The 22,489-nt window shown below is 44.3% G+C and overlaps 1 protein-coding gene across 1 annotated transcript in view; it reads left to right on the top strand.

Moving 5' to 3' along the window:
* Window positions 1-22,489, top strand: part of LOC126356631 (high-affinity choline transporter 1) — a 340,577-nt gene that overhangs the window by 183,603 nt on the left and 134,485 nt on the right. The window contains exon 4 of the mRNA XM_050007387.1: window positions 4,520-4,627. Coding sequence (XP_049863344.1) covers window positions 4,520-4,627 — 108 coding nt within the window. The remainder of the gene's footprint in view (window positions 1-4,519; window positions 4,628-22,489) is intronic.

Below are 22,489 nucleotides of genomic sequence, written 5' to 3'. Positions count from 1 at the left end.
GGTCGTATGCGTGTTTGGCGCCGTGCAGGTGAGCGCCACAATCAGGACTGCATACGACTGAGGCACACAGAGCCAACACCCGGCATCATGGTGTGGGGAGCGATCTCCTACAATGGCCTACACCTCTGGTGATCGTCGAGGGGACACTTAATAGTGCACGGTACATCCAAACCGTCATCGAACCCATCGTTCTACCATTACTAGACCGGCAAGGGAACTTGCTGTTCCAACAGGACAATGCACGTCCGCATGTATCCCGTGCCACCTGACGTGCTCTAGAAGGTGTAAGTCAACTACCCTGGCCAGCAAGATCTCCGGATCTGTCCCCCATTGAGCATGTCTGGGACTGGATGAAGCGTCGTCTCACGAGGTCTGCACGTCCAGCACGAACGCTGGTCCAACTGAGGCGCCAGGTGGAAATGGCATGGCAAGCCGTTCCACAGGACTACATCCAGCATCTCTACGATCGTCTCCATGGGAGAATAGCAGCCTGCATTGCTGCTAAAGGTGGATATACACTGTACTAGTGCCGACATTGTGCATGCTCTGTTGCCTGTGTCTATGTGCCTGTGGCTCTGTCAGTGTGATCATGTGATGTATCTGACCCCAGGAATGTGTTAATAAAGTTTCCCCTTCCTGGGACTATGAATTCACGGTGTTCTTATTTCAATTTCCAGGAGTGTATATTTCGCATGGCATGTATTCTTTTACAACTTTGCCTCTTTCCTCTAGCTATATCTGCTTAGGCAGTTTTTACCTTCTGCCAGTTTCAATTTTAGACGCCTATATTACATTCTGTCTGCGTAATTGAATCGTTGGTTAACGATGCCTTTGAAACGAGCAACAAACTCTAGGTCTCATCATTTCACCATCGTCATCCATGACAGTGGCTCGATTGGTATGTGTAAAAAATATTGGACTGCGAAAAATTTGGGAATTTGTACGGGTGCTGATGACCGCGCAGTTGAGCGTCCTACAAACCAAACATCATCATCATCAACTACAAACTATGGTTCTTTCAACTTATCTTTTTCCCATGTACATGATTTTCTACCCATACGCAGTTTTTCCAGTCTTAATCTGCAGTTCATAAGCAATAAATTATGGTCGGACAGCACATCAGCCCCTGGAAATGATTTCCAGTTTATAACCTTGTTTTTTAAGTGTGTATCTTATCACGATATAATCTATATCAAACCTTCCAGAGACTCTAGATATCATCAACGTAAACGAGTACAACCTTCTGTTACTATAGGTTATCCGTCTTGAGCTGACTGCGATTTAACTAAAAAGAATTACACCAGACGCGTTTCGCTTTTATTTATAAAGCCAAAGTAGAGACACTCGTTTGTACATTTTTGGTTGTTTTAGGTTAAGGTGTTAAAATACATGCGGTGCTTGCTGACACTAAATTATTATACACAGAGGAGTCTCTCCTCATCCCTACCACGCTAACTAAGCGTTTATTGTGCACAGTATTTTAGTCAGTTACTCCCAGTGCGGAGGTAAAACAAAGAACCATGTTATTGAACAAGCTTAAAATAATTAGTATTAAATAACTAGCAAGAGTGGCATTACTTAACCTTTCAAACTCCGAGATAACCCCAGATAACATTAAAGCAATTAAGAACAACAAAAGCCGGCCGGAGTGGCCGAGCGGTTCTAGGCGCTACAGTCTGGAACCGCGCGACCGCCACAGTCGCAGGTTCGAATCCTGCCTCGGGCATGGATGTGAGTGATGTCCTAAGGTTAGCTAGGTTTCAGTAGTTCTAGGTTCTAGGGGACTGATGACCTCAGAAGTTTAGTCCCATAGTGGTCAGAGCCATTTTTGAACACCAAAAATCTTGCTTATAATAACTGTTTATAGTACGTATGTCAACACTTCCCACTCCACGTTGTGATCCAAAATTTCAACTACGTTTAACACAGGAACCGCCAGGGTTCGCTCTTGCCCAGTGTACAACACTTAACAAATTGACTTTACAAATTGACAAATAGACAGTGTGTCATTCACTCATAACAGCCACAATGATTCCATTGCAGTAAATATACTCAGTCCCGGAACGCACCGCGTGCGAACATCGTTCTAGGACCCTTGTACAGATAACACCAACAGCATGGAAACAAACCTAGGTGTACCCTGACAAATCCAAGTCAGAAGTCGAAAAGTGGGGGCACGCCAGAAATTCGCTCTACAATATTAAAAAGACATACGGGGACAACAAGCAGAATGTAATACTTGTATTCCATATCTGGTTCAATAGCACTGACACGTTACTGCCCTTAAATAGTTCAAATAAAGTAATTGCAATGACGTAACTTAAATTAAAGGAAAAGGGTAGGTGTCACCAGATGGTGGTTGCGCGTATTGTCGTCTGCCACACGGACGGTTCGGCGCGGTAAACAAACATTGCTACATACCGAATTCGGCGTGAAGCTGAGGACGCAACATGTAACGAAAATCAACCAAGATCAAAAATTTGTAGCACTGGTATAGGTCACACAACGACATCGTTGTCAGTAGACGAATGACCGAATCATTCTTTGCTTAACGTGTCTGAAATTACTGCAAGATACAAATAAAATAACCGGTCTAAGTATCTCAGAGACGTGTAGCTGAAGACGCAGTTATAAGTAATGACTCGACACGAAAAGCGTTCAGTCATTAACGTCCGCTAACAATGTGCCGTCGACGCTTACGTTCCAGCCGCCATCCTCTGAAAACACATCATGCGACCGAGCGAGGTGGCGCAGTGGTTAGCACACTGGACTCGCATTCGGCAGGACGACGGTTCAATCCCGTCTCCGGCCATCATGATTTAGGTTTTCCGTGATTTCCCTAAATCGTTTCAGGCAAATGCCAGGATGGTTCCTTTGAAAGGGCACGGCCGATTTCCTTCCCAATCCTTCCCTAACCCGAACTTGCGCTCCGTCTCTAATGACCTCGTTGTCGACGGACGTTAAACACTAACCACCACCACCACCACCACATCATACAAATTAAAAATCATATAAAAGTAACATAATTTTTGTTAGAAATAAAAAGAGACTGAATAAATTTAACTTCATATTATGTTAAGGAAACCTTGTTATCAGCCAGCCGCGGTGGTCTCGCAGTTCTAGGCGCGCAGTCCGGAACCGTGCGACTGCTACGGTCGCAGGTTCGAATCCTGTCTCGGGCATGGATGTGTGTGATGTCCTTAGGTTAGTTAGGTTTAAGCAGTTCTAAGTTCTAGGGGACTGATGACCACAGCAGTTGAGTCCCATAGTGCTCAGAGCCATTTCAACCATTTTTTGAACCTGGTTATCATTTACGTAATAATGTTTAGAATGAGAACAGCATAATGGCTTCCGTACCTTACGAGAGCGAAACAACGAAATACAGAATTCACAAGAGATGAAAAAAACATCCGAAGTACAAAATTATCAGTCGAACGAAATTAGTTCAGCGATTAGATATGAGATTGTAGGAGTCGATGCAATCATGTAAGTGTGTAAACATAAAGTAAGAGCACAGGTGCATAGTTTGTAGACTTATTTCACAAACAATTCATACATACGAAATACGATGAAATAAAAAGGTATAATAGAGCAGCTATCCACAACATAATGAAATTTTCACTGCCCGCTGATATGAAACTTTCTGGTAGATGAAGGCTTTGAACATCTAAAGAAGAGCAGCACATTTCGTTTCAGGTTCATTTAGGAAGCGCTACGGAGAGGTTCAACCAACTCCAGTGGCAGACTGTGCAAGAGAGGCTTTCTGCGTTACACCGTTAGGTGGCTTATGGAGTACAGATGTAAATGTAAAAGTAGATGTAAACCTGACGTTACTTCCAGAACTTAACTATTTTCGTTATTAATTCTGATATAGCTCTCGAAATGCAAAGATTTCATGAAATCCTCGGATACTTGTATAATTTCTTGCCTGATAAGTAATTTACCACCTTCCGTCGTAAGTGATATGATCTGTACCGAAGTTTATGTTTTTTCCGTACTCATAAGATTTTCAGTGGCTTCGCTTGTCAGAGTTTCATTATTTCTTCAGTGAGAGAGAGATATACAATCCGAAATAGGAAGAAGATATTCTTGTTCTGCTGGTACCACAAGAACTAAATATATACTGGCTATTTCATATGTAAATTGTTTTGCTCACAAGGGAATGATTGTGTTGATTTTGGAAGCGGCGAAAGTCCTTCACAACTATTGATTGCATACTTAACAGAAATCAAACAATGCAATTACATTGTGGTTTCATTCTCACTACTCGTTTAGAACAATGCCGACATCGTCGCATGTCTTCTGATTTTATGGATTTTATTTCTTGGAACTACTGTCCTCGGCATAAACAATTAAAATACATGCAATTGAGTCAGATCCGTTGTGTAAATAAAACTGGTACTTATTTGAGCACTGGAGGGTCTCACTTCAATAAACATTTTTTCGCTGACGAAATTAGCAGTACGTAACGTTGAGAGGTTGACGCAGGTTTCATAGGAGCGCGCTTGTTGTGTTTCAGCGACGTGGGTGGGCGGCGGCTACATCAACGGCACCGCCGAGGCCATCTACCGGTATGGGCTCGTCTGGTGCCAGGCGCCGTTTGGCTACGCCCTCAGCCTCGTCTTCGGTAAGTCTCTGCTTGCATATATCTTTGTCTTAAAACTAAGCTTAGCTGACAATATGTTTGTCCTCATCTTAAAAGAGCACGCTGGATGCTCTGAGCACCTTCAGAGGTGCAGAACTCATACCTGGCGGGCTCGTGGCCCACCACCGCTGACGTAAGCCGTAGCAGTAATGTGGTGTGTATGAACCATTAGGTTATATGGATCCAACGCATTAAGATGGGTCGACTTGGAGATGTGAATGAATGTCACAAAGGAACAACGGTGTTCACACGTTTCCATGAAGACACCGTGAACGAAGTTGCCCGATTTGTCCAACGTGTCTACAATGAGCAATGTATCACTCTCAGCCGCGTAACGAGGGTCAGCATAGTGTTCGTAAAAGGAACCTTTTGCAGAGTCTCTTGCGTAAGGAAAAACAGTTTCAATTAAATGACGTGTATTAAGTCTGTAGAATCCAGTAAGTTCTAGACAATCACACTTTTCTCAAAAGAATTCAAGTCCACTAATTCCAGTGAGCAGTCTCAGTTCTGTCTCCACGTAACGTTACAAATTATATTGTTTGAAACGGTAGTCATTCACCGTTGAAACAGTTAATTAAATCTTTATTGCAAGCCTCATAGCAATACGTAAGCGGCCTTGGCTGACCAATTAAACACTTCAGTTTAATATTTAAAGCAAATAACACAGCATTAAGCTAGCGGGCGTTATTAACTATCAGCTACTAAGCAAATATTCTTAAACCAGCGGTGGCCGTAAGTGACCAGTACAGAAATAATCAGATTAAATATTTAAAGCAAAACTAGACAGCATTAAACAACTGACCATTACTGCCAGAGCAGCTAGATTACTTACAAAATGCCAAGTGTAATTTTACTAAGAGAACACGCAAGAAAAACTGGCAGTATAAGTATCTGAATAAGCAAATACACTGCCAGAACAAAATTGCAACACCAATAGATAGAGAAAAATGAAGATCCGGGAATACACTTGCCTACGTAACATTTAAGTGAAAAATATTGTAAGATCACAAGTTAATGTAAGCGTGATATAAGCCATTGCAATTGTGAAGTGCTAGTACATTCATAACAGGTATAAGCGCAGGAATGTTGAACGCAAGTATACAAACGTGCATGGATTGTGTTGTACAGGTGCCTGATGTCAATTTTTGGGATAGAGTTCCATACCTGTTGCACTTGCCCGGTCATACATGGAAGGTTAATGTTGGTTGTGGGTGACGCTGGAGTTGTCGTCCAGTGATGTCTCATATGTTCTCGACTGGAGACAGATCTGATGGTCGACCAGGCCACGACAATATCTCGACACTCCGTAGTGCAGACTGGGTTATAATAATGATACGTGGGCGAGCGTTATGCTGTTGGAGAGCATCCTCTGGAAAGCTGATCATGAACGGCAGCTAGACAGGTCGAATCACCAGATTGATTTACAGATTTGCAGTCAGCGTTTTGGGGATAAACAAGAGAGCGCTCCTGCTGTCATATGAAATTGCAAGTCCTCAACTGGCCCCGTTGTAACCAACACATGGCCATCGGTGGCACCGATTCAGAATAAGCGTTCATCAGAAAACACAACAGACCTCCACCTTGACTGTCAATGAGTTCTCGCTTGATGTCACTGAAGTCGCAGATGGAGGTGGTTTAGGTTCAGCGGAGAGCACACCACAGGGCGTCTGGATCGGAGCTGTCTTTGAAGTAACCGATTTGTAACAGTTCGTTGTTCCACTGTGGTGTCCACTGCTGCTCAAATTGCTGCAGCAGATGCAGTACGATGCGGCAGAGCCACATCCTCTTGGTAACGCCACGTGGCCGTCGGAGAGCCCGATCATCTTGCGACCGTACATTCTCGTGATCACCACTGCCAGAATTGATCTCGAGTAGCTACGTTACTGCCAGGTCTTCCCGTAATATTGCAGAAGGAACATCTAGTTCCTCGTAGCCGTGTTACACCAACTCGATCAAACCCAGTGAGGTATTGATAGTGAGGTCTTCGTCGCCTTAAAGGCAGTCTGGATCAACATCAACTCACCACGTCCAACGTCAAAGGCAGCTAACGCTCTCGACCGATGCATCGTGTATTTAAAGCGAGCCTGATTTGCTTCCTCACAGTGGTTCCTACTAGCGCCACTCTTATGCAACTGGCGCGAGATATGAATAGATAACATTTTTTAGCCTTTCACTTGCAGAACCATGTCAACCAACTTTTGTTTACGTCGCACAACTGTTTCTTGATGCAGAGATTTTTTTCTTCAGCGTATTTATTAGTCACAGAAGGCCGTAACTGACCAGTACAAGAAACAATTAAATCCACTCTTTTCAAGAAATATTAGTATCAACCAAGCGGTATTCATACACGGCACGCCAAACTTTTCTTCAGCTTCCACAATGTGAAAAGCGGAGTTTTACCTCATCTTTTACAACTGGCAGTGCGTCCCCACACTATACATGATAATTTCAGGAACTGGGCAAATCACAGAAAGCATCACAAGAGACAGAAAACTGCAGTTGGCTTCAGCATAATGTACGTTGCCCTTTCGCCATGAGGCCACCTCAACGAAACACACTGCACACAACTGCGTTTAACTCAGAAAATTGTAGTCGCGTCAGTGGCTTACAAAATTTTAGTACTAACCTGTGAATGGGAAAACAGAGCACACACTCGGCGTCGCGCTTCATTTCCCTTCACAGCTCAAAGCAGATTTAAGCCTTAAACGCACAGCAAAGTTGCAGCGAACTGCTAGAAAGCCAAGGAACTCGTTAATAAAGTTCAGGAACACCTAACGTAGTTCCAAAGGCCAGGGGTACTCCAGCCAGACCGCAACCTTCATCAAAACTCGGCGGCAAACCCGGTGCCACAGTCACGGGCCCGGCGCCAACAGCCTTCTTCGGTCTGGTGCACACGTTTCCCGTTGACAGCGGCCCTCGCGTTGACCTCCGCTGTGGGCGTGAACACAACGCCGATCCCCAAAGCCGGCCGTTCGGAGCATGCCCTCGGTTCACTACGGCCACGACGCTCCGTCCATCGGCTCCTACTTCCAACTTAATACTCGCCGCCGCTGCTCACGCCCTCTCGCCTTTGAGCAACGCGTCAATATCTGTGCCTGTCTTATTTGACAAGGAGTAAAATCGATGGGCAAGCATCAGTTACCTCAAAAATAGTCAAACAACTGAATGGTTCATAAAATGTAAAATATTGCCCAGTAACTCGTAACAGGGACAAGGAAACTCGTTATACGTTTGTGTGGAACCAGTAGACTCTGAGCTCTCAGAACTTTCAAAAGTTTGAGAAGCATTTTCAGATCCGTAAAACGGTAATAACTGCAGTTATTCCACCACTTTCATACATCTGAAAATATTCTCTCTACGGAACTTCACATGAGAAGTACACTGTTTTTCCAAAAGGTTGACCCTGTTTCATAAGGCTATATCTTCTAGGCGAATGAAGATAAAATCTTAGTGTTATTTTAACTTGCGCAACGAAACTAGAAACTTCTGTTGGTGCTGGTTGTAAGTTGTCGGTTCCTATGATTGCGAGTGATGCAGACAGCTTCCTCGGTCGCCTGTTTCTTATGTAGAGCAATGTTGGACAAGGATGGAAACTGATAGGATGCGCCGTATTAAAACTCGTCTGAGTTTCCCAAGTGATTTATTATGTCAGCTACAATGCCCTCGTTCTGCTCGGTCTGCGTTACCAGGTCCTGCAATGCTGAGGACACCACTTCAATGTCTTCAAAACGGCTTGGCGTGGAATGGCTGCCTCAGCGAACTGTGCAACGCCCTGCTTTGTGTCGGGCTTGTACGGCCACGGAATTGTGATGACGTCAGGATGCCCCAGCAGTTGACTCAGCAGTCTCCATCCCTGTCGCCTCAGCACTGACCACTGGCACCTGTAATGCAGCCCGTGGCACGCTTCCTTGCCATCGTGGCTAAGATGATGGTGACAATGAGCGCCCACGATGAGGCATCAGAATCTGCGGCCCTCACCTCGGGATGCCTCCGGCATGTGTTGGGAGCCAACAAGACTGCCCACAGTAGTGAGCCATGGTGTGGCCCGCCACTGGCTGGCTGCAGACACCGCGTTGCCTCAGACGGTCGAACCGGCGACATGCTGTGCACTGGAATGCTGGTGCCCCATCTGCTGCTGCGTATAGCCGGTGGTGGGACACACCCCGCCATCCAGGAGAGCTGTCACACTTGAATGCCTTGTTAGTGAACAGGTGCCTATTTATACACAGCTGTGCACCTCTTTTTTGCTAACGTGCCGCTATGAGTCATGTACTCATAACACCTGCGTTGGGCCAGCGGCTCACTTCTGCCTGTAGCTTGCGCCATGTAAACCGCTGCATTTACTCTTTTCAGTGGGTCTACGGCCCTGTAGACTCCATTCTACTTCGCAACCACTGGTAAGCATAACTTACTGGCAACAGGCCTGCACCTGGCTGTAACTTGTGCGCTCAGAAATATTGCACCGAAGCTAACCTTTTCCTGTCTTAAACGGTGGTCCCACTACATTATTCCCCCCTTCAGAAAGACCCAGTCCCCGGGTCGATCTATAACTACTCTTAAACTTGTTTGGGTCAGCACATACTTATGGCATATTTACTACTACTACTAGAAAATTTAGATGTGGTCTAGTCCTCTTCACACATGACATGAAACAAAACGTAAAAATTCCTTACTGGTAACCCCTTACCTACCCGTCTTACGCACTCGGTATCCAATCTACTGGAACTTGGACTACCGTCAGTTCCTTCTTGCTCCTGGAATTGGTTCTCTGCCCAGACAGAATGAAAACAACACACAACAAAGTTAAGGCTGCGATGGCACTTGGCATAGAGGTACTCAAGCTGATTATTACTTGCCGTTGCCTTTCCCTATATTGAGCAACATTGTGCACAAGCTGCTTGGTTGATATACGGCCCTCTTGCTCTGAAATGAACTGGTTTACAGGTCTCAACAGACCTGACTCCAGAGTTTGATTTAACAAGGTCAAATTTGCCTTGGCAAGAATCTAAAGTTGCCTCTGGCCTGTACAGCTGTGCCTGTGTAACATTGAACTGCATGACTCCTGAAATTTACGCTGGCAGATAGAAGGTTGGTCCTATTATGTTACACTTAGTTCCGTTCATTAAAATTCTGCCCCCCCCCCCTCCCGCTCTATACGTTTTGCTTCGGCAAATACTTCTTGCTCAGAACATCTTGCTAATGCTATTAATTTTTCGTAGGTGGAGAAGATCCAATGCATTCCGACCCATTGCAAGCTCAAGTTTGGCTCCATGATGTCCCTTGGACAGTCCATTTCTTTCCTGCTGGCTAAAAAATAACTACATAGGGCATATCACCCTTGCTGGGCATACCATTACCTTCCCTCTACAGCAGCTCCGTAATTCCTCCCTTGTCATCTCGGAGTACCGGCTGTTAAATACCGAGATCAGCAATACCTCCTCAGTTTTTTACTCCTACCCCTTGCTCAACGCCCGCACCTCGTGGTCGTGCGGTAGCGTTCTCGCTTTCCACGCCCGGGTTCACGAGTTCGATTCCCGGCGGGGTCAGGGATTTTCTCTGCCTCGTGATGGCTGGGTGTTGTGTGATGTCCTTAGCTTAGTTAGGTTTAAGTAGTTCTAAGTTCTAGGGGACTGATGACCATAGATGTTAAGTCCCATAGTGCTCAGAGCCATTTGAACCATTTGAACCTTGCTCAACGCTTCCCTTTTCAGTGACCTGAGGACAGAGGTCACCATCACCCTTCTTCCCTCTTCAAAAAGACGGCTGTCCCCAGCAGGCTCACAATACTCGAAAACACAGCATATGAAAATACATTGCCTAATTAATCTACGCAAACCCAATGATACAAAACAAGGAAAAAAACTACAAATACTCCACTACTTTCTGGATCGCAGAGCGTCCGGTGTATCATGCTATATTCTGTCTTCTTGGTTCTCTCTGCGCTGAACACCTCTCTTCACTCTCTCTTTCTTCCTCTTCCCATTCTGTGACATACCTGGAATCACACCCAGACAACTCTTAAATGGCCACAACCGCCCAGTGTGTACTATCGTTGTTCTAGTTGGCAGCTGAAGCTTAACATTAATGGGGGATGTGGTTTCAACTACTTGGTATGGCCCTTGATAACTCGGGACTTCTTCTTTTTCGCTTTTGGCGTGTAGGGCCTGGATAGCATTACCCATTCCGCTACTCTATACTGTGATAGACTTCCTTTCTATTTCATTGCGTCTTCCTGCCTTTCCAAAGCCTTTGTATTCGCTTTTTTACCTGGTTCCAAACATTCTGAATGGTCCTCACGAATTGACGTGCAGATTCACCAGTCCTTCCTTTCTGTAGCTGCACTAAATCGAACGGTGACTGCATTTTTCACCCATACACTACCTCAAATGGAGACAAACTGGTATTGGTATGGACTTTTGCATTGTACGCGCATACAATATGTTTCATATACTCGTCCCACTGACGGTGATGAGAATCCACATGTAAACTCAGCATCTTCCCGATCGTTCTGTGTACCCGTTCTGTCCTTCTGTTCGCCTGTGGATGCAGCAGGCTCGTCCTCAACTTCTTTACGCTCAACAATTTACACAGTTCCTTCATTAAATCTGACATGAAGTTGATCCCTTGGTCAGAAATTATTGTCTCTGGTACACTAAACTTCAAAATCGAGTTGTTTATTAATGCTTGCGCAACCATTGCTGCCTGTTGATTTTTCATAGCCACCATCTCCTCATACCTCGAGAAATGGTCTATTATTGTCAGAACGAATCTGTTCCCTGATGATGTTCGACTGAAAGGTCCTAAGACATCAATTCCCAACATAGAAAATGGACATGTCACTTATGGCAATCGTTGTAGCTGTATCTGTTTCCGACTCAATTCGGCTTCCTGCACTCATGGTATACAATTCTGACATACTGATCCACATCCACTTCCCTACCTCTCCAACAGTACCTCTGCGCCACTCTCGTATTCGGCGCTTTACACCCGCCATGTCCAGATATCATGTGATCATGTGCTTCCTTTAAAACCTCATCTCTCAGTTTCGCTGTCATTACTACCCTTGTTCCTAACTTCGTTTCCCTGCACAGAAGACCATCGTATATATTAAATTATGGCTGTGTCCGATACAATTTACAATCGTTGTCAGCGTCCTGTAATTCTTGCCATACTCTTAGGTCACAACCAATGACTTCTACTTTTGCCACCTTTCTACTCAGTGCATCCGCATTACCGTGCTTCTTCCCAGGCTTGTGCACCACCTCGTAGCCGAATTCACTAAGCCTCACAGCCCACCTAGCGAGTCTAGTGGATGGATCCTTAAACCCCAGCAACCACTTCAACGCAGCATGATCTGTCACCACACGAAATCTTCTCCCATATAAAGAACATTTAAAATATGTGATTCCATAGATTATACTAAGCATCTACCTCTCTGTTGTCGAGTAATTCCTCTCTGCTGCATTCAACTGCCTAGACCCATACGCTACAAGATGTTATTTCCTATCAATTTCCTGTCTAAGAACACACCCTAATGCTTGATTCGATGCATCGTGTGCTAGTATAAATTCCTTTTCAAGATCTGGAAACAAAAAAAAACCGGAATTGACGTTAACACTCCTTTCAATTTGTCAAACGCTTTTTGACACTCTTTTGTCAACTCAAATTTCACACCCTTCCGTAACAATTGCGTGAATCGCTGTGCTGAATCTGCAAAACCCTTCACGAACTTTCGATAGAAATTGCACTTCCTTAACTGTTTTTGGCTTCTGAAAATTCCTTAGATCCTGCACCAACCTCGGATCTATTCGCACTTGTCCTTATTGATGATAAGACCTAAATATTTCACTTCTTCCAATGCAAAATGACACTTCTCCAGGCTTAACGCCAAACAAGATGCTCCTCTGAAACGTTGATGGAGCGTTTTTCACACCGAATGGCATTCTGGTGTACCGTTAATGGCCTCTCGGAGTATCGAAAGCAGTTTTTGGACGATCCTCTGGAGCCACCTCTAACTGATGGTAACCACTTGTCAAATCCAACGTCGAAAAGTACTGGCAAAGTTCTAAGTGATTCAAAGACTCTGATATGTTCGGAATGGGGTATGCATCTGTTACTGTCTTATTATTTAGGTATCGGTAGTCACATTAGAACCTGTATTTCTTAGTTCCATCCATAGAATTTTTAGGCACAACGACAATGACCACTTCCCAGCAACCATTACTATGCTCTATAATACCGCCCACAAGCTGTTGATCAATCAAATCCTCCGCAATCGCCTGCAAATACCTCTGTATTCTGTATGGTTTACGGTAAACAGGTGCTTCGATACCTGTTGGTATGCTATGTTGAACTAATGGATTTGCTCGTAATGTCCCTTGTGGAAAAAACAAAATCCTTAAATTCCCACAATTCTTCCATATGCTCTTTTTCTCGTCCTTTGAAATGCTTAACTTTGTTACGCAATGCAGTTCTATCGACAGTTAGTGGTTCATCGCTATGCCTGCCTCTCGAACACCAGTCTTCATCATCTGGTACATCCAAATTCTCTACTGAAACTCCTTTTCTCAAATTCGCGTCTACAGTGCCAAAATGTAGAGGAATGTTGGATGAGAATGGGAACTGTCAGGATGCGCCATATTAAAACTCGTACGAGTTTCCCAAATGATTTATTATTTCCAGCTACAGTGGTCCCATTCCTCTTGGTCTGTTTCTCCGGGTACCGCGATGCTGAGGACGCCACTTTGCTGTCTGCAAAACGGCTTGGCATGGAATGGTTGCCTCAGCAACCCACGCAACACCCTCTTATGTGTCGGATTTTGTACGGCCGCAGAGTTGTGGCAATGTCAGGATACAACGGCAGTAGAGCCAGCGGTCTCTGTCCCTGCCGCCTCAGTGCTGCCCACAGGGAGCTGCAAGGCAGTCTGCGCGTGCTTCCACGCCAGCGTGGCTGAGATTGTGGTGACAATGAGCACCCATCATCCGGTTCAAATGGTTCGAATGGCTCTGAGCACTATGGGACTTAACATCTGAGGTCATCAGTCCCCTAGAACTTAGAACTACTTAAACCTAACTAACCTAAGGACATCATACACATCCATGCCCGAGGCGGGATTCGCACCTGCGGCCGTAGCGGTTCAAATGGTTCCAGTCTGAAGCATCTAGAACCACTCAGCCACACTGGCCGGCCATGATTCGGCTTCGAAATCTGCGGCCCTCGCTTCGAGATGCCTCCGGCATGTGTTGGGAGCCAACAAGACTGCCCACAGTAGTGAGCCATAGTGTGGCCCGCCACTGGCTGGCTGCAGACACCGCGTTGCCTCAGCCGGTCGAACCGGCGACCTGCTCCGGACTGGAACGCTGGCGCCCCATCTGCTGCTGCATGTAGCTGGTGGTGTGACGCGCCCCGCCGTCCAGTAGAGCTGTCATACTTGAATGCCTTGTTAGTGAACTGGCACCTATTTATAAGCGGCTGTGCGCCTATGTTTTGCTAATGCGCCACTCCGAGTCATGTACTCGTAACACCGGGGTTGGGCCAGTGGGCCCCTTCTGCCTCTAACTTGCGCCATGCAAACTGCTGCGTTTACTCTTCTCAGCAGGTCTAAGGCCTTGTGGGCTCGATTCTTCTTCGCAACTGCTGGTAAGCGTAACTTACTGTCTACAGGCCTGTGCCTGTCTGTAACTTGTGCCCTCAGAAATATTGCACAGAAGCAAACTTTTTCCCATCTTAAATGGTGGTGCGCCTACAATTACCCAATATGTGTCAAGTGGAGAACACGCTGCAAATATTTTCTCAATTTAACAGTGCACGTCCAACACTGACAGCTGCATGTAAAGCACTTCTTAACAGTGAGCTGCCTCAAACATGGACCGACTGTAAGGGATTGAAAGATCTCTCTTTGCACCATTGGCCTCCAAAGTCTTCTGATCTGAAACATTTTTTGAGGAAATTTGTGAAAAATTTCGTCTATGTCTCTCCTCTCCCAATAATGTATGTCGAATGCAACGTCATAGAAGAATGGCAGATAATATACTAATTCCAAGCAAGGTCGCAAAAGTATCAGATGCGCTTGACTATCGTGCAGCTGTTTATTGTGTGTGAAGTGTAGGGTACACAGTACATCTATGAAACAAAAATGAAAACTTTGATCTTAGATGTAATTGTAAAAATCATTCCACGGTGCATGCACGATGTATCATTGTTAAATCGGATGATACTCTTGAAAATAAAAAGTTTGCGGTCCTATGCGTCATTTACAATTTATTCCAGTAGCTTTGAGTATCAGTGAAAACCACATTCAACTATTTTCCTGAGACATAAGGTTAGCGGTTGAACTCTGGATATGAATCATCGGTGTACAGATAACGAAACGTTATTGTCAGTCTTATCTCTGCTGAAATTAAGTTACGCGCAAAACCGTATCTTTCCTAGAGATATGCGTTCTGAATTTTCTAAACAGAATATTATAACCTTGCAGTAACACTTGTTGTCGATTCTAAGAAGTCTGAGGCAACCTGTGGACACCAAAGCGCAAACGAGACCACTCAATACGTTCATCCACTGTATGACCATGCAACCTTCGTTCTCTTTTTTCTGTATCTGCCCATGAGAAAAGATGCATCGTGTACATATATCTATACTACTGCCAATACACACGGTATAGGTTGTGAAGATGGGCAACCATATCTCGATTTCACGTGCTATAAATGTTTCGTAAATCCTTGCTGTACTTTAGACGATAACAATTATTCTCTTACAAGGAAGTTTAATACAGTAAAGTCAGAATATGACACAGGCTAAGATAGCGGACAGACATTATTTCTGCAGCTCTGATATTTTGTTTAACCATTTTGTTATGCTTCATTCGATTGATTGATTGGTTGATTTTGGGGAGGGGACCAAACAGCGAGGTCATCGGTCCCATCGTATTGGGGAAGGAAATCGGCCGCCCCCTTTCAAAGCACCGATCCAGGCATTTACCTGAAGCGGTTTGAGGAAACCACGGAAAACCCAAATGAGGATGGCCGGACGCGCGTCTGAACCGTCGTCCTAGCGAGTGGGAGTCCAGTATGATAACCACTGCGCCACCTCCCTCGGTCCTTCATTTGGCAAAATTATATCTCAGTTTTTAAAGTGACAGATTTAAGCAGAATCTAAGAAAATCAGTAATATGCTAACGTAGACACTGTGAAAGGCAACAGTAAGCGAGAAGAATAATTGACGCAACAATGGCTACGAGAAGTAGGAGTGCCTAATAAAACTATAGTGGACTGATACCGTGATATTGTTGTCATTGTATCCAGAAAAATATCGCGATAATTCAAAAATTGACACTAATCAGTGGTTACCAGGAAAGAGAAAAATTGTACTGGCCATTTCGTTAGTTGTTCCCTTGTTTAACCGAGGTACATGAATAAAAAATCACGAGGGAGAGGAAAGGAGACAATGAGCAAAATGTGTCAACATCACTGTAAAATTCTCCGTGTACGGTGCCTCTTTTCAAGAGCAACTAACTTTTACAGTGCGAACTGCATCGAGTACAGCGGAAAATAGCTACGGGTGCTCTTCAAGTTTTGACGCTGAATAATTCATATGCTTCAGCGACTTTTCGGCAACTTTTCTTGCGGCGCACGCCGTAAATTTGTATGTCAAAGTGTGTCGAAGTGAGCGGAGTTATAAATATTTAACCACCATAAAAGAGAACCCTTAACGATCAAAAAGTACTTTGATGCCAGTAGGTATTTCGGTGACTGGCGCTCGCTGCTGTCCCCTTTGATTTCGTGCTCATTTTTCTTCGAAATAGGGGTTGGTACGATATATAATGCTGTTGTGTCTGTTACGCATCCCTACATATATCATACAATTAAAATATATCAGTGATAGTCCTTTAAGTGTGCTATAAGTGGAGACCAGAAAGAGGAAATCTACTATGTCGGAAGGGAGGAAGAAAGACTCGGACTTAATCTCCTGTCCAAAACGAGGTCATTTGAGGCGGAGCACAATTTCATATTCGGAAAGGAAATCAGCTATCTCGGAAATTGAGGTAAATGATTTAGGAAATCCACGGAAAACCTAAATATATGTTGCTAGACGGGGTTTTGAGTCGCCGTGCTCCCGAATGTGAGATCGATGTCTTACCACTGGGTCAGAGGTAATTCTGTCACTGAAATTACGAACGCACTGACAGTTAGCTCTCAGCAGCCTCCCAGATAATGTCACGATAAATCACCAAAACATTTATTGCTTAAAATTCTGTTTCACTACACGCTGTCTGAGAGCGAGGAGAGGAAAGAGGGAGAAACTGCGAAAGCGCCAGATTTAAATGACATTCAAGTGATACTGCGTGCGACTTTGTTTGGTACTTCACATTTCGAAACAACATAGACCACAAAAAAATCAGTATTATTTAATTATTATTAGCGCGATGAAGGATTTTTAACTGGTACAAACAATTGCATATGTTCAGACGCAGAAAATTCACAGATTTTCGCACTGACGTTGCCATATAATCGTGACTTATTTAGTTTCGTACCGGTAATAGAAAAAAGGTTTTTCCACAAGTATGTCGCCCGGCACATTGTAGCACTTCTGCAACCTTATTATGGAGACACAGGAGATCTACCCGAGGAAAGCAATGTGAACGGCCTGGACAATTTTGACGCAAAACAATTTGTCATTAAAACGGGAAGTACCTTGTAGGTCAATCAGTTACATCTGGAGATGCGCAGGGGCGCTTTCAACTGAAACGATAAAAAGGTCCGGAAAACAGATCGAAAACTGATTTAAGATTGGTAATGTCTCCAAAACGTTTAGGAAACTACTCTTGTATTTCTTTCAAGACAACAATGAATTCTTCAAACTTCGTGTTTTGTTTAACTGCGGTGATCTTCCGGAACTGGACGGTGTTAATCATAATGTGTCCCTTCTACAACGTGATTTTCTTTTTAAATGCATCCCCATCAGGTCAGAAAGAATTTGTTTCTGATCTTGCAGTGTCCTACTGCGGGCAGTATGCAGTCAAGTTCACTGAAGATGCGAGGTGTGCAATCCAGTCCGCATGTCCTCATTTTAGTTCCTGTACTCCTTTTTTTCTTCATAAATTCAACAATAGCGAATTTTACAGCGAAAAATCGTTCCAGACATGCACCTTGACTTAAACAACGCGCTTTGCAGTAATTTCTAAAGTCTCCACATTATTCGTTCATTTCCACCGCAAACTGTTCCTACTGACAGTAGAACAACGCATGCGGCTTCAGAAATTTTATTATTCGTAACAACAATTTCTTCACGTGCTGCAGACCTGCAAATTTAGCAAAAAGTTGTTGTTGATGTACAGAACAATGAATCCCGTCTTTCGATCATTGTAATTCTTAGTTCTTTCATTTTCACCTAAATATTTAAATTTTTTTGCATGGTACTTAATATTGTTTCATAGCAAAATTGCAGTACCCAATGCTTATGCGACTGCATAATGTATGTTGACAATTCTTATTCCTCTCTTTTGTCATTTCCATTCACCTTTAAAGGACTATGACGATACGCTGCTGGACGTCTTCTTTTTGTAGGAACAGCCACTGGGCCTGCGAACGTCCTTCATACCACGAACAAATAGCGAAGGGTAAACGGCGCCGACACCATCATTCTGCCGAGCTGAAGAGAGTTGTGCCGACCGAAAAACGCTACGCCACAGTACTAAAAAGAGATGTCAGCTGTATCGAGTACCTCCGGGTAGGAACGAGAAAATCCGAGACAGAGCGAACCTTGACCGCACACGACGAGTTGAAAAACCAGAGAAACGCCAAAGTGTTAGTAGATACCAGTTAGAATGTCAAGACTGCAAATCGGCCGGCCGGAGTGGCCGTGCGGTTCTAGGCGTTACAGTCTGGAACCGCGAGACCGCTACGGTCGCAGGTCCGAATCCTGCCTCGGGCATGGATGAGTGTGATGTCCTTAGTTAGGTTTAAATAGTTCTAAGTTCTAGGGGACTGATGACCTCAGAAGTTGAGTTCCATAGTGCTCAGAGCCATTTGAACTACTTTTGACTTCAAATCAGTCAATCTGGAATGACAAGCAGAAATGTTAAAACTAGATACAAAGAACACACTGGAAGCTGGAAGCATGGAAATAGTCGTTCTCCCTTTGCTGAAAGCCTAATAAAAATGGCAATGAACAATCTAAAGTAGGAAAGAATATGAACATCGGTAGATTGAACAGTTACAAATTAAAACCCCTAACATTACATGTACAATAAGCGCTTTCAAATGAAAAAGACAGTAATAAATAGCGAAATCAAGAAAACAGCTCAATCATCTTGTTAACCAGTAAAACAACAAAAAACATAATAACAAAACCAGCCTACTTAATAACTTAATCTCCCACCACAACACTAAAAGAAGTAAAAGAAGAAAAACACTGTTTCCGATTTCCTCCACTCAGAATTCCCCATTTCCCTAGAGCAGGACGCACCACACACAAAGACACACGCACATGCGTAGCTAGCTTATATCACTCTAAATAGACATCAGGACACTAACAAAACACGAACGAAAAGCACACCCGAAGTTAGCAACACTGTATATACACTGCTGGCCATTAAAGTTGCTACACCAAGAAGAAATGTAGATGATAAACGGTTATTCATTGAAGAAATATATTATACTAGAACTGACATGTGATTACATTTTCACGCAATTTGGGTGCATAGATCCTGAGAAATCAGTACCGAGAACAACCACCTCTGGCCGTAATAACGGCCTTGTACGCCTGGGCATTGAGTCAAACAGAGCGTGGATGGCGTGTACAGGTACAGCTGTGCATGCAGCTACAACACGATACTACAGTTCTTAAAGAGTAGTGACTGGCGTATTGTGACGAGCCAGTTGCTCGTCCACCCTTGACCAGACGTTTTCAAGTGGTGAGAGATCTGGAGAATATGCTGGCTAGGTCAGCAGTCCAACACTTTCTGTATCCAGAAAGGCCCGTACAGGTCCTGAAACATGCGATCGTGCATTATCCTGCTGAAATCTAGGGTTTCGCAGGGATCGAATGAAGGGTAGAGCCACACGTCGTAACATATCTGTAATGTAACCTCCACTGTTCAAAGTGCCATCAATGCGAACAAGAGGTGACCGAGACGTGTAACCAATGGCATCGCATATCATCACGCCAGGTGATACGCCAATATGGCGATGACGAATACACGCTCCCAATGTGCGTTCACCGCGATGTCGCCAAACACGTATGCGACCAACAAGATACTGTAAAAAGAACCTGGATTCATCCGAAAAAAGACTTTTTGCCATTCGTGCACCCAGGTTCGTCGTTGAGTGTGCCATCGCAGGCACTCCTGTCTGTGATGCAGCGTCAAGGATAACCGCAGCCATGGTCTCCGAGCTGATAGTACATACTGCTGCAAACGTCGTAGAACTGTTCGAGCAGATGGTTGTTGTCTTGCAAACGTCCCCATCTGTTGACTCAGGGATCGAGACGTGGCTACACGATCCATTCGGATAAGATGCCTGTCATTTCGACTGCTACTATACGAGGCAGTTGGAATCCGGCACGGCGTTCCGTATTACCCTCCTGAATCCACCGATTCGATATTCTGCTAACAGTCATTGGATCTCGACCAACGTAAGGAGCAGTGTCGCGATAGGATAAACCGCAATCACGATAGGCTGCAATCCGATCTTTATCAAAGTCGGAAACGTTATGGTACGCATTTCTCCTCATTACACGAGCCATCACAACAACGTTTCACCAGGCAACGCCTGTCAATTGCTGTTTGTGTATGAGAAACCGGTTGGAAACTCTCCTCATGTCAGCACGTTGTAGGTGTCACCACCGGCGCCAACCTTGCGTGAATGCTCTGAAAAACTAATCATTTGCATATCACAGCATCTTCTTCCTGTCGGTTAAATTTCGCGTCTGTAGCACGTTAACTTCGTGGTGTAGCAATTTAATGCCCATTAGTGTAGTAAACACGTACATTCGGCATGTAATGAAAGTGAAATGTTCAATTGAAATGTGTTCGAAAAATCCCAGAAAGGACTTGCTGGTGTACGCAGGGCAACCAAGTACAATTACAGGGTTGAAATGCGGGGAGGGGGATAGTGAGGGTGAGGGAGAGGGGAGTTGGTAGGGGAGAGCAAACTCCGATTCCATGTGCCACCTCTAGGCAGTGGGGGCAACGCAGTCCTGTATTTTGAGCTTCCACGAAAGCAGCAACGTGCACGTCGGAAGTAATCGTCAGCTAAATACTCTGTCTTATCGAAATGAAGATCACTGTTATTGGTGACACGTCAAATAAGGACATTAAGTATCGAAAGTTTCGTATGAGCTATCAAAATAAATGCGAAATTAGAAATAGATCAAAGTACCTTAGAACACAAGAAAAGGGACAGCTCTAAACATACACCCGTCCACAAGTACTGGAAGAACAGATCCTAATTTTTGTAATTTACTGAATGTCACACATTTTAACAAAACTACAGTAGCATAAAACAAAGAATGAAGAACTAAAAGAAGAAGGAAACAGTTTAGTTCTCTGAAGCCTCTGTTGCGCTAACAGCATCACTATTGCATGCAAGTGTGTTCTCACAAGGAACCTCTTGAGTGCGAAGTCTCAGTTTCGATGTCTGGCAGGACTGATTTGAAAGTGTTGTTCTAACAGTTATGATAGGAAAAGTATCAACTGCTTGTAACTCACCCTGTGCATCACGAGGGCGTCAGAAAATGAGTGTACGAGAGGTACAGAGGTACAGAGGTCAACCTTCTACGGGATGTATGTACTCGTATTACACTTCATAAAATGGACATTGGCGATATTCAAGAAATGCTCGTAACAAATCATTAACTTGCACAATGGACACTGAACGAAAAATGACGCTCCATAGTGGTTATGAAGGTTCGCTCGAAAGAGAACTCCGTGGGGCTTACAGACAGTGCAGGACGTTCACATAGGTATCCGCTTCTAAATAATGCATATAAAATAATATTGGTGTAACTGGCTGATGAAAACCGATGGAATGTTGTGGCATGAAACTGAATGTGAAACGGTCTGTCGTAGAGCTTATCGTGAAACTGGCTGTCTTTAAAGCGTAGCTGCAGATAGTTCGATAATATGTTTTATAGGTACGGAAAAAAATTAACAATCGGAGGCTGAATTTGTCCAGTGGTTCCAGGTGGTATCAACTGCAATATGACACCCTGTTCAGGAGGGGTAGTTTGCTATACAGGAGTATGATTTTTGTAAGCAGAGTAGGAATCAAGTAAAAGCAAGTTACTTTGACCAGCTATTGGTCAAAAGCAGTGCTCATTCCATAGTCATCCGCAGCTCGTAGTCTCGCGGTCGCGTTCTCGCTTCCCGAGCACGGGGTCCCAGGTTCGATTCCCGGCGAGGTCAGGGCTTTTCACCTATCACCAGATGGTTGGGTGCTTGTGTTGCCTTTATCATTTCATCATCATTCATGAAAGTGGCGAGTTTGGACTGAGAAAAGGTTGGGAATTTGTACGGGTACTGATAACAGCGCAGTTGAGCGTCCCACAAACCAAACATCATCATCACACCACAGTCTTAGTCCTCTTATGACTGTTATCCCTCTCTTGATTTCTGTGACGTAAATATTCCCTACCGCCCTTGCAAGATCATACACACATGTAAGAAGTGTAGAGGGCTGAGCACTTCCAACTTCTCGCAACATGGTAAATAATTTTCCAGCCAATTTACCATCCAAATTAACAGCCGGCTTAGTTGTATGCGGATGCATTAAGGCATTGGTGTTAGTTGATCTTGATACAACTCTTTTACTACCTCTAATTTCCAGGGTTCTTTTCATAGGCAT

This window comes from Schistocerca gregaria, chromosome 1 (genome assembly GCF_023897955.1).
Source record: "Schistocerca gregaria isolate iqSchGreg1 chromosome 1, iqSchGreg1.2, whole genome shotgun sequence".
Lineage (NCBI taxonomy): Eukaryota > Metazoa > Arthropoda > Insecta > Orthoptera > Acrididae > Schistocerca > Schistocerca gregaria.
The sequence above is the reverse complement of the archived record's forward strand: the minus strand, read 5'-3'. Positions and strand labels throughout refer to the sequence as shown.